Raw genomic sequence first — 15,836 nt, 5'->3', positions numbered from 1 at the left:
GTATTAGGAGGAAGATGAAATGGGAATATATTCCAAGTGCTTGGAATGAGCAGAAAGACCAAGAGATTTAAATACACAATTCCCTGAAAGTGTAAGGATAAATAAACCTGCAAAGGCCAAGAGCATTTTATAGCCAATTGTTACAATCTCTGTAGGAAAACTGTAAAACAAAATAACCAAATTTACTGAATGACCCCCAAATGAAGAAATTAGCAACAAGATTCCCTCTTTTTGTAGCTATTAATTTAACATAAATCAGAAGCAACGGAAATTACATGTGAATGAACAGACACGTTACTTCAAATAGTAGGTAAATTTCACTTTTAATAGTCGCTACTACAAAGATACGCCCTACATAATCACACGCATTTGCGTCACTCCCACACAAATGTGGCATTACATAGCTGCAACAGTTCCACAAAATGCTGTTCTTTATTCACGCAGAGTAGGTCAGGAGTTCAATCTGACAACTTTTGAATTTCACAGGTACGATTATCATCAGCAAGGCATGTTTCTATGAACCCACTCTCCCTCAAGTCAAAAAGTCCTGATGGTGTAGCTTTCCAGAGTTCATTTTCAACCGATCAACCAGTAACATCCTGGTTCACGGTTTAGCCACTTAGGCTAAAACACCCAGCTCTTCAGCATCTCTGACCTATTCACACAGCTTTCCAGGGTTTAGACCTCTTTAGCCAGCTTGCACAGTACCTCGAAGTGCTCCTGTCTCATTTTATGGCAATCAGAAAAACTGACCTCTTCCTTGAGTGATTTTCTTCTTCTCGCAAGAATTTTCTATGTTTCTCTTTCTGTCTCATTCTGCACTTTTGCTTTATCCTGTGTCTGCAACTGTGTGCTGATTGCCTTCACTCTCCAACTCCTCTGCTTGTAGCTCTGCTTTGTGTCTGCAGCTCTCCTTTGTGTCTGCCAGCCACACAGCTACTTTCTTAACTTGCTGTATGTTGGGACTCTTTCCAGGTCAAGGGTCGTCAGGTCACGTGGACCAATATTTCTTCTTATCCAAGAAAGGTACAAGTGATCCCTTTAGAATTGATGCGAATTGATAAAAGTCCTTTTCAAATATTCTTAAAAAGAATTACATATTTCACAGACATTTTAAAATTACCAATTTCCCTCACTGTACTGCTTCCAGGTCAAAGGTCACACTGAAGTATTTTTGAAGCGTATTCACTGTTGTGATAGAGGAAATGCAGCCACAGTTTTCACACAGCAAGTTCCCATAGACAGCAATGTGATAATGACCAGATTATCTGTTTTAAGTGATGATGTTTGAGGGATAGTCCATGGACAGGTCACTGGGAATTGAGTATTTAAACTGCGCAGGTGCTCTGCTCTTCTGAATCCCTGAGTTCATTCTCCCATTTATTTTCCTCCCAATACTTGCAGAGCAGTCATCCTAAAATTGTACAAGACAATTCATGGAGCAGACTTATACTCTGCTCAGTTTTTGGAGCCCCTCATAGATGGGGCACAAAAAGGCCATAGAGAGCATAAAGCATGCGCTGTTCAGAGTGTTGCTCGAGATGGTGGCCAGCTATGAGTAGAGACGTGTGGCACAGGGGACTGGAGGTTTTTATAATTGGAAATAGGTTTTGGTAGGCGATATCGGGAAGGATGATTCTTTAGATGATGAGTCAAAATCAGAGGTCACTAATTTTAAAAAGGCTCCAAGGAGAGTGCTACCAAATAACTGGCGCAGGGACAATGGACCAAATGGCCTCCCCCTGTGCTGTATCATTCTATGATTCTACAACTCGAATTCCCTGTATCTTGCTTGTTTCAAATGTACATATAGCTGTTTCATTTTAAAAAAGGTACAATTCTCCAACTCAACCATTCCCTATGACAGAGTATTCCGTGGTCCAATAAATAACTGGAAAAAGTAGAGCAATCCAATTTGGTTTGGTTTCATTTGTTGCAGCAAAGAGCTAGTACAGGCACAATGTGTCGAATGGCTGCTTTCTGTGGTTCGAGGGGCAGCCAATCAATTTTCATGTTGCCGTTAGTTTGCTCCCTTAACAAGCCACATGGGCTGTTGGATTTCTGTGTTGGCTCTCACTTTCGGGGGAGTCACGCAAGGCCATGGAGGCAGAGTGGTTTGAAAGCCTTCGCTGGGTCAAAATCCTGGAAATCCCTCCCTAACAGCGCTGTGGGTGTACCTACACCACATGGACTGCAGCGGTTCAAGGAGGCAGCTCACCACCACCTTCTCAAGGGCAATTAGGGATGGACAATAAATGCTGGCCCAGCCAGCGATGCCCACATCCAGTAAATGAATTTCTTTTTTTCAAATTGCACGGTCAGTACTTTTAATCTAGGGCTTATGCTACAACAGGTGAATGCTCTACTCTCATCATGATGGCTCTCTCATTTTCTTCATCAGGTAGAGCTGATAAACCTACGCACTGAGAAAAACCATCTCTGCATCTCATTGCCACTACTAGTTGAATATGTCACTTCGCAAAAACCCCTTCCCCTTTTCTAGATTTCCTGAACCTGCTGCCAGGTTGCAGGGCATTCTTCTAACCTTTGGCCAACAGAGAGTTTGGTCTGGATGGAGAGAAATCTTCGGAACTAGGCCTAGATTTCTGGCCTAGTTTTTCTCCAAGTCGGTAGGGGAAATGTGTCACCTGAGTTGTCATATTGCACAGGAAGGAGTGAGCGCTTGGATGAGGGTTAGAGTCCCACATTATCTTCTTGGTACATAGAAGTAGGAGGTGGCCATTCCGACCCTCAAACTTCCAAGTTTCTACCACCTTTTGTCTTGAGAGGCATTTCCTAAGTTCACTCCTGAAAGGTGAACTCTGATTTTTATACTGTGCCCATTGTGTGAGGCTCCCCAACCTGTGGAGACAGTTCCTTTCTGTCTACCATGTCCGTCCTTGTTAATATCTTGAAAACCCTGAATAAATCACCGCTTAACCGCCTAAATTCCAGAAAATGCAACCAGTTTGTTCTCCTGCCCTCAGTCACATCCTGCTGCCCAGCCAAGAGAACAAGCATGAGCATCTTGCCCAGCTCCTGCCACTGTCATTTCCCTCACCAGGTTCACCCAAGGGGATGAGATAACCGGCTATGAAAGAACAAACAAACAAACTTGCATTTATATAGCATCTTTCGTAAACACCAAAGTGGAAAATACAGCAGCCAAATTGTGCTAAAAAATTTGAGCTAAACAACCAGTAACGTGATTTTTATTTTAAGTGACATTGGCCAGGATAAAGGTTGGCCAGGAGATGTCCCGGCTTTGCTCAGATCCAGTCTTGCTCTGAGATCTTTATTGTTCGCTTCAGAGAGCGGATTGGGCTTTGGCTTAACGCCTCATTTGAAAGATGCGCTTCTGACACTGCAGCACTCCCTCAGTGCTGCACTGGGACATTAGTCTGGATTCTTTGCTCAAGTCTCTGGTGTCGGACTTGAGGCCATGTCTGACTCGAATGAGACTCATCACAGTGCAGAAGGAGACAATTTGACCAACCAAGTTCATGCTGGCTCTCTGTAGAGCAATCCAGTTCATCCTGATTCCCCCCATCTAGCCCTTCATCCCACAAGTTTATTCCTCTGAAGTGCCCATCCAATTTCCTTTTGAAATGACTGATTTTCACTGCTCCCATAGGCAGCGGGTTCCAAGCCATTACCACACACTGCATAAAATAGGTTCTTTCTCACATCCCACCTGTATCTGTTGCCCACACCCTTAAATCTGTGCCCCTGAGCCCTTGCACCAGCAGTGAATTGGAAGGAGTTTTCTTTGTCGACCTTATCTAAACCTGTCCCAGACTTGGACACCTCTATCAAAAATCTCCTCTCAATCTCCTTTTTCCCAAGGAGAACAACCCCAGCTTCTCCAAACTAATCTTTGTAGCTAAGATCCCTCATGCCAGGAATGATTGTGGTCAATCTCCTCTGCACCCTCTCAAGGACCCTCAATTCCTTCCTAACATGTGGTGACTAGGACGGTTTCCAATACTCTAGTTGTTGCCTAATCAGGGCTTCATGATAAGAGTGCTATCACATGGAGCCAAACCTGACGCCTGCCTCCATGGATGTGTTTCTCCCTCAACATATATTTAGGCCGATCCTTGCCCAATGTTGCCCAGGAAGCAGAATTCATTTTTTTTAATTTTAGCATCTTGTTCCCAATGACTGCTATGTCTATTTGCTATGTCACGCCTATGTTGCCTCAAGGATTTGGTGTAACGGGCTGGAACTTGAGTTAATGTTGAGGTAGCTGAAACAAGTAGGGTTCCATTGGCCTGTTGGGAATGTCCCTGTGGAGGGAGGATCTTAGGCAGAACTTGTGTTTCTGATCAGTATTCAATACTGACCCCCGCCAACACCACACCCCTCCCCCTTTAGAAAAGGCTGTTAATTACTGTAGTGTCCCTCCCCGATGGTAAAATAGCCATTTGATAATCACCGTGTATATTCAAACATGACGAATGGGTGAGGCATCAGATCATGCTGGCTGCCAGGTAACCATACCGTATGCATAAGGTTAACAGCACAGGAGGAGGCCATTCGGCCCATTATGTTCAAACCGGATCTCTTGAAGAGCAGTTTAGCTGGTCGCACACTCAGGCCTGCTCCCCAAAGCCAGGAAGTTTTATTTTTGCCTTTTAGGTGCTTATCCATTCCCTTTGCCCAGGCTGAACCTGCCTCTACCACGCTCTCCAGCATTACTAAGGCAGAGAAGGGGAATAAAATAGCGTGCACCTTCTGCAAGGAAGGGGAGGAAGTTGCCGAACAGGCTGCGTGAGATGTGCTGGAGTCACTGGCCCTGCTGAAGGGAGCTGGGCGGTGTTGGGTTTCCTTTTCCTCGTGCTCTGTAATCTCTTCTCAAACGCTGCCAGATTCTATTCTTCACTAGTGACTCAGCCACTTTGCTCAGTATCACAAGCCTCCTGTGTGCATTTCACCAAGTGCTGTATTACGCTTGCTTTCCTGGGTTGTTTTTTTTTTGCCCTCCACACGTGGCATCATTTAGGCCGGGAGGTAAAGTTTAAGGAAGAAGAGAATCATTGAACGGCTACAGCAAAAGAAGAAGACCATTCGGCCTGTCGTGTTCGCACTAGCTCACTGTAAGAACAGCTTGTAGACCCACTCGCCCACCCTTTCCCCGTAGGCCTACAACTGTATTCTCTTCAGATAATGATGCAGTTCTCCTCTGAAAGCCACAATAGAGTCTGTGACTGGTGCACTAGGAGGTAGAGCATTCCAGGCCCTAGCCACTTGGTGCATTTTAAAAAAGGTTTTCCTCGTGTCACTGCTGCTTTTCTCAATCACAAATCGGAGTCCTCTGGTTCTCAACCCTTCAGCCAACGGGAACTGTTTCTCTCTATCTACCCTGTCTAGATCCCTCATAACTTTATAAACACCTAAACACCGAAAGGCGGGCCTAATAGATGTCTTCATATTGCTGAAAGGTCTTGACGGGGCAGATGTACAGATCTGCTGACAGGCCAGACCAGAATTGAGGCCCGTAAATAGACCATTGTCCCTCATCGCCTCAGTGGAGAATTTGGGGTATGCTTTACCCACGGGCTGGGTTCTATTGTGGAGGGAAAAAAAAAATTACTGCATGAAGAGGAGTTGACTCCCATCATCCAGATTCCCACAGAAGACATGGCCCATTTGCAGGACACACTGGGGAGTGTCTGGCATCCATGGACCTTGACCTCAAAAGTCAGCAATCCCCAGGGAAGAGAGGAAATAACTTATTTTATTTAATAGAAAGTGTCCACTGAGAACAGTTTTTTTGCTGTATCAGCACTGGTTAGTTACATCTCAGTGAGTGATTGTAACTTTTCCTGTGACCTCTGAATTGTTCCCATCTCCTTCCTCACTTTAATAGTTTCTTTTTACATGTTTTTCCTTTGCAGGAATGGACACACCCATACAATACATTCAACATGCACTCACTGGAGAACTCCCTGATTGATATCTTACAGAATGAGCAGGAACCACTCAAAGGTGAGTCTCATGACCATCTTGCCTTGTGTATTCCACCCCCACCCCCCACCCAATGATTGGCTGGATGAGAACTTCTTGGATGCTGACCACTGTATGGATCTGCTGAACTGACCTGAGTTCATATGTGCCTTCTGATATTCCTGAACCCATTTCGCTGCAAGAAGATGCACAGCACATGCAGGGCAACTGAAGGAACAGTTGCATCTGTATAAGGGTGGGGGGGGGGGAAAAGTTGCATTTACATAGCGCCTTTCACATCCCCGCAACCTCCCCAAGAGATTTAGAGCCAACCATTAACCGTTGAAGGGAGAAGCTTGGCAATTTGTGCACAGCAAGATCCCACCCTCAGCACATGAACCAGCTGTGTTTCTGCCTTTACCTCGGCAGCTGTGGATTTGTCCTTGTGTTGTATTGTGGACAGGGAGTGGCAGAGAAAAGCAGTACAAATCAGCAATGCGAAATACACATTCGCAGCCGATACGTTCGCAGCCAGGCCACAGCTGAAACAAAGATGGCAGGCCTGAAGGCGAGGGTCGGCAATGATTTGACCGTGGGGCTTGGTATGGACCAAGGGGAAAAAGAAATTGAGTTTATATAGCATCTTTCGCAACCTCACTCTGTCCCAAAGGGATTTATGGACCTTGTGGTGTAGGAAATACGATCGCTACTTTATACTCAGCAAGATCCCACCAACAATCGTGACATTAGTGCTAAATAATGGCTGTGACATCAGGAGAACTCCCTTGATCATCCTTGAATCGTGTGGTAGGATCTTTTTTATATTCAGCTGAGATGGGGGTCCTCAGTTTAACATCTCATCCCAAAAGAGAGTGTTGCACCTCCTAAGTTCTGCAATGGACTGCCAGTCTACGTTTTTTTTGGGCTCAAGTCCATGTTTGAACTGACAATTTGCTGCCGAGAGAGGAGGGCGGTACCAGTGAGACACAGCTGGTTCCACATGCAGAAACCAAGTTCGAATGCAAATAGGATGTTAATGTGGCCCAGGTGGACCTGTATCTTTGAAGAGACTAGAGGATCCAGGAAGGCCATGAGGTTTGCTGAAAAATGAGACATGCTATCAAAGCTTTTATTAGCCTTGCATTCATCAGGACAGCTCACAAGAGATTTCCAACAGGAACAGGGGAACAACAATTTGTACTGCATGAGAAGAGAGCGCTGACTGGTTGGCATTCTCTCTTCTAATGCAGTATAAATTGTTGTACCCCCATTACTGTTGGAAATTTCTTACGAGCTATCCTGAAGAGTGCAAGGTGAAAAGCTTGGATAGCATGTCAATATTTTTTTCAGCAATACGCTGTACGACCAGAAGGCCATTAGGTTTGTTGCAAAATGTTCCCACATTCCTAGATTATGGGATGCGGGGGTCATGGGATTAGGTTTGAATTGATATGGTAAAGAGCTGGTACTGACATGATCATCAAATGGCATCTCTTTTGTAATGTAAAGTCTGTTCGTTTGGAAGCAGTGAACTGCAGAAACATCAGTGACCGGCTGAGCAATCTGCAGAGTTAATGTCTGCTGATCCCGAGAACACTGCAGCAGTGTTAGATGCTAGACTGTTTACAAAATTGTCAGAGGAGTTTGCTGTACTGCCTGTTTCTCCGTGTTCCGAGCTTCCTGTGTTTAAGGCTTCAAGGCTCTGCCTGGTTCAAGGAGAGCAGAGGCAGCCACTCGGTGTAGAACCTTCTCTGAAGGGCTGGAGGTGAAAGCACTGGCCCAGTTAGATCACAAATAGGACTGTGGGCATCATTCCAAGTTCCTGGTGGCTGCTCTCAACCTGCCAGTAACAACTGTTTGACAATGCACAGCACACAAACAAGGGAGGGATCAATCTTTTGCTTCCCTCTGCAGTATATGAAACTGTTGTTTCAGTATGTGCATCCCTTTTGTGGCTTGATGACCAGACTGAACACGATGCTCAAAAAGTGGCCTGACATTTGGAAGCCTGAGCATAAACAGCATAGTCTTGAGCTCAGGGCAGGTTGGTTCAGTTGGCTTCTCAATGGCTTCACACACTTTCCCTTTTTGTCTCTGCAGCATTCCCTCCTTGAAGAAATAAAGGCAAATGTAGGCCAATTGGTCCTTTGAGCCTGCTCCACCATTCAGTAAGATCGTAGCCGATCTTCTACCTCAGCTACACCTTCATGCCCTATCCCCACATCCCTTGATTCCCTTTGTGTCCAAAAATCCATCTGACTTGAACCTGTTCAATGACTGAGCATCCATAGCCACTTGGAGTAAAGAATTCCAAAGATTCACTGCCGTTTGACTGAAGACTTTTCTTCTTACCTCGATCCAATGTGGCTGACCCCTTAACCTCAGACAGTGACCCCCTGTTAAGACCATAAGACGTGGCTGCAGAAGTAGGCCATTTGGCCCATCGAGTCTGTTCCGCCATTCAATGAGATCTTGGCTGATCTGATAATCCTCAAATCCACTTTCCTGCCTTTTCCCCTTAACCCTTGATTCCCTTGCTGATTAAAAATCTGTCTATCTCAGCTTTGAATATACTTAACGACCCAGTCTCTACAGCCCTCTGCGGTAAAGAATTCCCCAGATTCACTACCCTCTGAGAGAAGAAATTCATCCTCATCTCTGTTTTAAATGGGCGCTCCCTTACTCTGAGATTATGTGCTCTGGCCCTAGACTCTCTCACAAGGGGAAACAGCCTCTCAGTATCCACCCTGTCAAGCCCCCTAAGAGTCTTATATGTTTCAATAAGGTCGCCTCTCATTCTTCTAAAATAAACTCCAATGAATACAGGCCCAACCTACTCAACCTCTCCTCATAAGAAAACCCCTCCATACCTGGGATCAACCTAGTGAACCTTCTCTGGGCTGCCTCCACTGCCAGTATATCTTTCCTTGGATAAAGGGACCAAAACTGTTCACAGTATTCTAGGTGTGGTCTAACTAGTGCCTTGTATAGTTTTTACAAGACTTCCCTATTTTTATACTCTATTCCCTTTGAAATAAAGTTCTAGACTCTCCAGCCACCTAATAATACATATGATTATCTCCAAAAATAATGTAACATTATAACCCTCCCCACACTTCTGTGGATGACACTAAAGCATTGGTCAACCTCTTCTGCTCATCAAGGAACAGCTTTCCTTCAAATTTCCTAATGTCTTGGAAGAGGCAATGGGGTCTCCCAAAGTCATGGAAACCTATCCTGCCAGGACAATGGTGGCGGTCCTCATCATAGAATCTTACAGTACAGAAGGAGGCCATCCAGCCCATTGTGCCTCTGCTGGCTCTTATTAAAAAGCTGTCCAATTTAGTCACATGTCTCAGCTTCTCCCAACCCCTGCATCTCCACAACTTGGCTTCCCAGCAAATTTGTTCTCTTTCCAAATGCATGTTTCAATTGCCTTTTGAGAGTTCCTATTGAATCTGATGCCAGCACAGTTTCACATGATGCATTTGAGATCTAAATAACCCTCTGTAGGGAAGGAATTCTCCCCCTTTCCTTTCCCCTGTAGTTGAAATCAGTGACCTCTGGTTTCCAACCCATTTGCTTGGGGCAACCTTTCCTCCCTACATGCTGTGTATCAAAACAACTTGTTTTTTATTACCTGTTAGGTCTCCGCTTTAACCTTCTCTAAGGAAAACAATCCTAGCTTTTCCAAGCTCTCGATATAACTCAAGTCCCTCATCTCTGGTACCATCCTCATATCCTGTCCCAGCAACAACTACTTGCATTTAGATAGCACTTTTAACGAGTATAATGCCTCAAGGGGCTTCATAGACGCCTTATCAAACAAAACTTGCCACTGAGACATGGGAGGAGACATCAGGGAAGATGATGAAATGCTTGGTTTTAAGGAACAGTCCGAAAAGAGGAGAGTGAGGAGAAGAAGTGGAAAATTTGAGGGAGGGAATTCCAGAGCTTAAGACAGCTGAAGGCACAGTAGCCAATGGTGGAGCAATTAAAATCAAGGATGCATAAAAGCCTGGAATGGGTGGAATGCCGAGATTTCCAGAGGGTAGTGGACTGGAAAAAGGTTACAGAGATGAGGGAGGGGCAAGGCCAAGGAGGGAATTGAAGACAGTGATAAATATTTTAAAGTTGCGGCGTTACTTAAACAGGACGCAGGAATTTAATGCGAAATAATCAAAGCAAGGTTTAATAGTGGCCCATCTCTCTCTCTCTCACGCCACAGGTCGCTCAGCTTTATTTCCTGTTGAAGATGGCTTCCTTGACAACAGCCAGGGCGATCAATCTTTATCTTCAGGCTTGAACTCCCCGGCGCTCAGTCAGAACGGAAAACCAGGAGAACGATATTCCCGAAAGGTTTTCGTTGGCGGTTTGCCTCCCGACATTGATGAAGGTGAGTTAACAGTTCTCGTCCTTGGGACACAGCCCTCCTTTTCGGAAGGGGTCCAGAGGATAGCCAATGAAATGTACAACTTCTGTCTTGCTGGACTGCTGATGTTTTCAGCATTAGTTGACAGGACTGCTCAGCCCTCCTTCTCTGCTCCCAGTTAAGGAGGAGAGTTGTAACCCATTTGAAGACTTCAATATTGTCACTTTATTGACCACGTTACGTTTGAGAGAGAGCTCTCAAACCACTCTCTCCAGACACTAGCTTTTGTGTCAGCTGGTTAGTGGGAATATATGTTGGGAGGAGAAGGGTGGCACTATTTGGCTGTGTACAGACACCATCCCTTTAACCTTACAGCGCGTAGAATGCCTGACCTCCTACGTTCCAAAATAACAATAGAAGTTTAATGTACAGCAGCTACATATCATGGGTATGAGAGTATCGTGGTTATGTGACTGGACTAGTAATCCAGAGGCCTGCGCGAATAACCCAGAGTCATAAGTTCAAAGCCCACAAAAGCAGTTTATGAATTTAAACGCAGTTAATGAAATAAATCTGCAATAAAAAGTAAAAGAGCTACCAGATTGTTGTTTGCCAAATGGTTCATTAATTTTCTTTGGGCAAAGAACCCAGCTCATTGCTTAGTCTGGCTTATTTGTGACTCCAAACTCTCAGCAATCTTAACTCCCATCTTACAGTCTATCAGTTGCAGTGGTATTGTCACTGGACTAGTATTCCGAGACCTAGGGTAATGCTCTGGGGTCCCGGTTTCAAATCCCACCACGGCAGATGGTGAAACTTGAATTCAATAAAAAAAAATCTGGAATTAAAAGTTTAATGATGACCATGAAACCCTTGTCGATTGTCGTAAAAACTCATCTGGTCCACTAATGCCCTTTTAGGGAAGGAAATCCGCCGTCCTTACCTGGTCTGGCCTGCATGTGACTCCAGACCCACAGCAATGTGGTTGACTCTTAAATGCCCTCTGAAATGGCCTAGCCAGCGACGCCCCATCCCATGAAGGAATAAAAGGAATCCCTGTAACCATCTCTCCCTCTGCTTCAACTAGTTATCCGTTTCTCTCTGAAGTATTAAATTCGTTTCTGCTTGTGTCGAGAAATTTCCTGCAAATAAGTGATCATCTGACCACTTAGCTCTCCACACAGGTAAATATTCTTTTCAAAACCCAATATAATTTCCAAAAAAACTCCATTGTATCTTCTCTTAGCCTTTTCTGTGAAAGTGGAAATAGCCCCCCCACAGTGTCACAAATCTCTCCTCATAACTAGTTTCCCCATCACCGGCATAATCCCATTCCCTGTACGCTCTCTCTAGCTTTGTATAGATGTACAGTTCTAATTAGGGGTCAGTGTTCGTGCATGTTTATCATTACTATTTTATTAAAGTACTGTGTAAAACTTAAAATGCCATTGAATTCTTTCTGATACTGACATTGCACCAACACTCGTCTTTCAGTTTTCTGACCAGCCACAGCTATCCATGTCCTTACATTGAGTGTAGGCTTCCATTCCATTCTCCCCCTTCCAAAACATGTTCCCTCACCCTTTCCCGAACTGAATTGCATCTGTCGCACGTTCACGCCATCCCTCCAAAATGATTTAATTCACCGTTAGCAGTGTCTGATTAAATGGAGAGGCTTCTTCCAGCAAGCAGTGCGTTATGTCAAACAGAATGTGGCAGCATGGGTGTCTTGACTGTGGCAAAAACGCGGCTGTGCGCAACCTCAGCTCTCCTTCGAAAGCAGGGGACAAATTTTGCATCCGGTTGCTTTTAAAACTGACTGAAGAATCAGTGCTCATTCTGTCAGGGATGGAGATCTCTGCCATGGACAGGGGGTCCCCACACCACCACCCCCCCCCCCCCCCCACCCACCCACCCACACTACGAAGGATCTTAAATTTCGGTCCCAAGATTTAGATCATTGGAGTAGCGTTTGTCCCACTCGCACCAACACACCCCAACCATTGCCACTGTGGCTGAGCCTTCACCAGTGGGTGAGCTGCTCTCTGCAGACTGGGGCTTTGCTGAACTGACACCTAACTGGGGAAAATAAGGCCGACTGTGTGCTCGGCCTGGGCAGCTCACGTGATTGAGGAGCATTCGAGGCCAAGCTCCAACGCAGCCACATTATTGCCCTGTTGGACCCAGTGACATTCAGACATGGACTGCTTAACTGTTAATCCAGGCGGCAGGTTTGAGATGCCTGGCTGCCCAGGAGACGTGGACACTGGTGTATGTGAAAGACTGGAAAGGGGGAAAACAGCAACTCTTCCACTCTTCCTCACAGTTCCTGTAGTGGCCAATGCTCTGTGAAAATAAGTGCCCACTAAACCTAACCTAGCTTTCGGCAGATAGTAGCTTATCCTGGTTGAGGACCTTGAAATCAGGTATCATTATGGTATTGACCTTATTCATCCCCCACCATAGTAAAGAGAAGTAAAACTGGACACTCTACTCGTGACGAGGCCTGAACAAGACCTTGGACTTCAAGAGTATAGTATTTCGTTGTCCGTGCACAATGTTGTCTCATCCACCAACAGATGCCCTGATGCCTTCATTCAGATGGTTGAGCAGTAACAGTCCCAACACTGTGGGACTCCACTCTTGACCAGAACCACAATCGTTAATAATGGCCTCTGGCCTACCAGAGTACAGTCAGTTCCTTCCCCATTCCAAAAATATGCCCGGTAACCCCACAGGACTTAGTTTATAACCTGTTGCGTGGCACCATGACAAAATGGCATATTGGAAATTAGGAGACACAATCATCAGGATAATTGAATCCACCAGCCACGTGACTCCCTCAACAACAGTCCACCCTACTGGTGAGATAGGACCACCTTGTCCTGCTACTATTCCTGACTGATCCCTTCTCTGTCAAGGTGATTAGGAGCTTCACTGTATAATACCTTCTCGCAAGTTGCTGACAGCCAGATCAGTCAAACAGGCTGATTAAATTTTTCCAGCTCTGACCTACTGCCCCTTTTCGTTATTGGTTCCACCTGGGCTTGTCCCCAAACAATGGGAACCATCCCGGACCCCAGTGAGCTGTCTGATACATGACCAAGCGGCTTGGAGAATAGAGGTCCCATTTCAAAGAGCACACTTGGGTGAATGTTGTCTGCTCATGTAATAAATCTTACTGTATTGTGCACAACTAAAAATAAACTAGTATGTCCTTTGTTTCATGACCAGGGAGCCCACAGGAGATGTGTGTTTATTTCTGTGGTTACTCTGTGATTTGATAAAATCGCAGGAACAGATGGAAGGCCAGTTATCCCCACTCAATTAGATCATGGCTGATCTATGGCCTCTCTCCTTATTACCTGCCTTTGCCCCATATCCCCTTATTAGTACCTTGGCTTAACAAAATTGTGCTAATCTCAGATTTAAAATTAACAATTGACCTGGCATTGGTGGAACTGTACCAGCCTTTACTTGCAATAGCAAGAGGCCAGTGCCTTCAGCAGAGGAGTGGAAATGAGGGGTAAATATATCTGATGGTCTTTTATTTCTCTTTAGATGAAATAATCGCCACCTTCTGCTGTTTTGGACAGCTCATGGTGGACTGGCCTCACAAGTCAGGAAGCAAATCCTACTTTCCACCCAAAGGTGAGCAGTTTTCTTCAACAGAGTTAGTGTTGGCGTGATCAATCAGCTGTATATTTTCTGTCTTTGTGAAGAGGTTGGGCGTAATGCATTGGTAAGCTGGGGAACTGCCTGACGAGGCACTGAGCCCTGAAGACTCGCCAAGGCTTCGACTGGGTCCATGGCCGCTGCTGAATTTGTTTCTCACCGCTGGGGAGTAAAAGTGTTCTGAGCATCTTGGACTAAGTTGTGCAAAAGTCAGCTACGGTCATCTCTGTCCAGGTGTCTCTACTCGGAACTGGAGTCGGCCTGAAGCCTACTCTACAATTCAGTGAGATCGTGGCTAATCTGTACCTGCGCTTTGTTTACCTGATGAAGTTCCAATATCCCTTGATGCCCTTACTCAACAAAAATCTGATCAATTTGTATCTTGAAAATTTCAATTGATCCACATGACATCCATAGTATTTTTGGGGCAGAGGAGTCATACTTGCACTACCCTTTGTAAAAGAAAAAAAAATATGATTGTGACTCGTGTTCTGGATTCCCCACAAAAGGTAATAGTTTCTCTCCATACTCTAATGAATCTAGCATTTTAAAACATCTTTATTGCTCTGTTTTTAATTCTCTAATTGTCGGCAGATTATCACTTGCAGCAGCTTACCTTTCAACTCCTGTATCGCTCCCTCTGGTGTTCCTCTGGGATCTATCCTTGGCCTCCTCCCGTTACTTTATCTGCATGCTGCCCCATGTTGAAATCACATGCTAGGTTCCACATGTATGGTCACCATCACTTCTCCCGACCTCTCCATACCCTCCGATTTGTCACTCTGCTTGTCTGACATCTTGTCCTGGATGAGCAGAAATTTCCTCCCAACTAAATAGCAGCAAGACCGAAGCTATTTCCTTCAGTCTCCACCACAAACCCACCATCCCCCAGCCACCAACTGCACCCCTCTCCCTCGCAACTGTCTGAGACTGAACCAGATTGTCAACAACCTTGGTGTCATATATGACCCTGAGATGAGCTTCCGACCTCATATTTACACCATCACTAAGACCACCTATTTTCACCTTCTTAACATTGCTCAGCTTTCCAGTTCATCTGCAGCTGAAACCCTCATCTCTATCCCTTTGTTACCTCTTGACTTGCTATCCCAGTGCACTCCGGGTCAGCCTCCCACATTCTGCTTCCAAAAGGTTAGGCTCATCCAACACTCTGCTGTCTATGTCCGAACTTGTACCAAGTCCTGTTCCCCTATTGAAACTGTGCTCATTGACCTAACATTGGCTCCTGTTTAAGCAATGCCTTGATTTTGAAGTTCGCATCCTTCTTTTCAAGTCCCTTCATGGCCTCGCTCCTCCCTGTTTCTGTAATCTCCTTCAGCGCTTTAAATAGTTAGAGATATCTGGGCTTCCGAGTCTGGTCTCTTTAGCATTCTGATTTTAATCTCTCCACCATTGGCGGCCGTGCCTTTAGCTGACTAGACCCCAAGCTCTTAAGTTCCCTTGCTAAACTTCTCTGTATCTCTTTCCTCCTTTAAGATGCCCCTTAAAATCTACCTCTTGATCAAGCTTTTGATCATCTACCCTAATATCTCTTTAGGTATCTCATGGTCAAATTTTGTTGTATAAATCTCCCGTGAAGTGCCTCGGAATGTTTCTGAATGTTCCAGGTTCTATATATATATATATATATAACTTGTTACTGAATCCCTCATCCATGCCATTGTTACTTATAGACTTGACTATGCCAACGCTCTCCCGGCCAGGCCTCCAACATTCTACCCTTCGTAAACATGAGGTCATCCAAACCTCGACTGGCTATGTCCTACCTCACACCAGAGCCCATTTGTTGGGCCAAAAACAAAAATAGCTGGAAAAACTC

The 15,836-nt window shown here is 45.1% G+C and overlaps 1 protein-coding gene across 1 annotated transcript in view; it reads left to right on the top strand.

The window, feature by feature from the left end:
- LOC144694838 (cytoplasmic polyadenylation element-binding protein 2-like) overlaps positions 1 to 15,836 on the top strand; it is a 34,440-nt gene that overhangs the window by 7,491 nt on the left and 11,113 nt on the right. The window contains exons 2-4 of the mRNA XM_078565465.1: positions 5,901 to 5,991; positions 10,178 to 10,345; positions 13,883 to 13,972. Coding sequence (XP_078421591.1) covers positions 5,901 to 5,991; positions 10,178 to 10,345; positions 13,883 to 13,972 — 349 coding nt within the window. The remainder of the gene's footprint in view (positions 1 to 5,900; positions 5,992 to 10,177; positions 10,346 to 13,882; positions 13,973 to 15,836) is intronic.

The sequence above is a fragment of the Cetorhinus maximus genome, chromosome 20 (assembly GCF_964194155.1).
Source record: "Cetorhinus maximus chromosome 20, sCetMax3.hap1.1, whole genome shotgun sequence".
NCBI lineage: Eukaryota > Metazoa > Chordata > Chondrichthyes > Lamniformes > Cetorhinidae > Cetorhinus > Cetorhinus maximus.
This window is presented reverse-complemented; position numbering and strand designations above follow the sequence as displayed.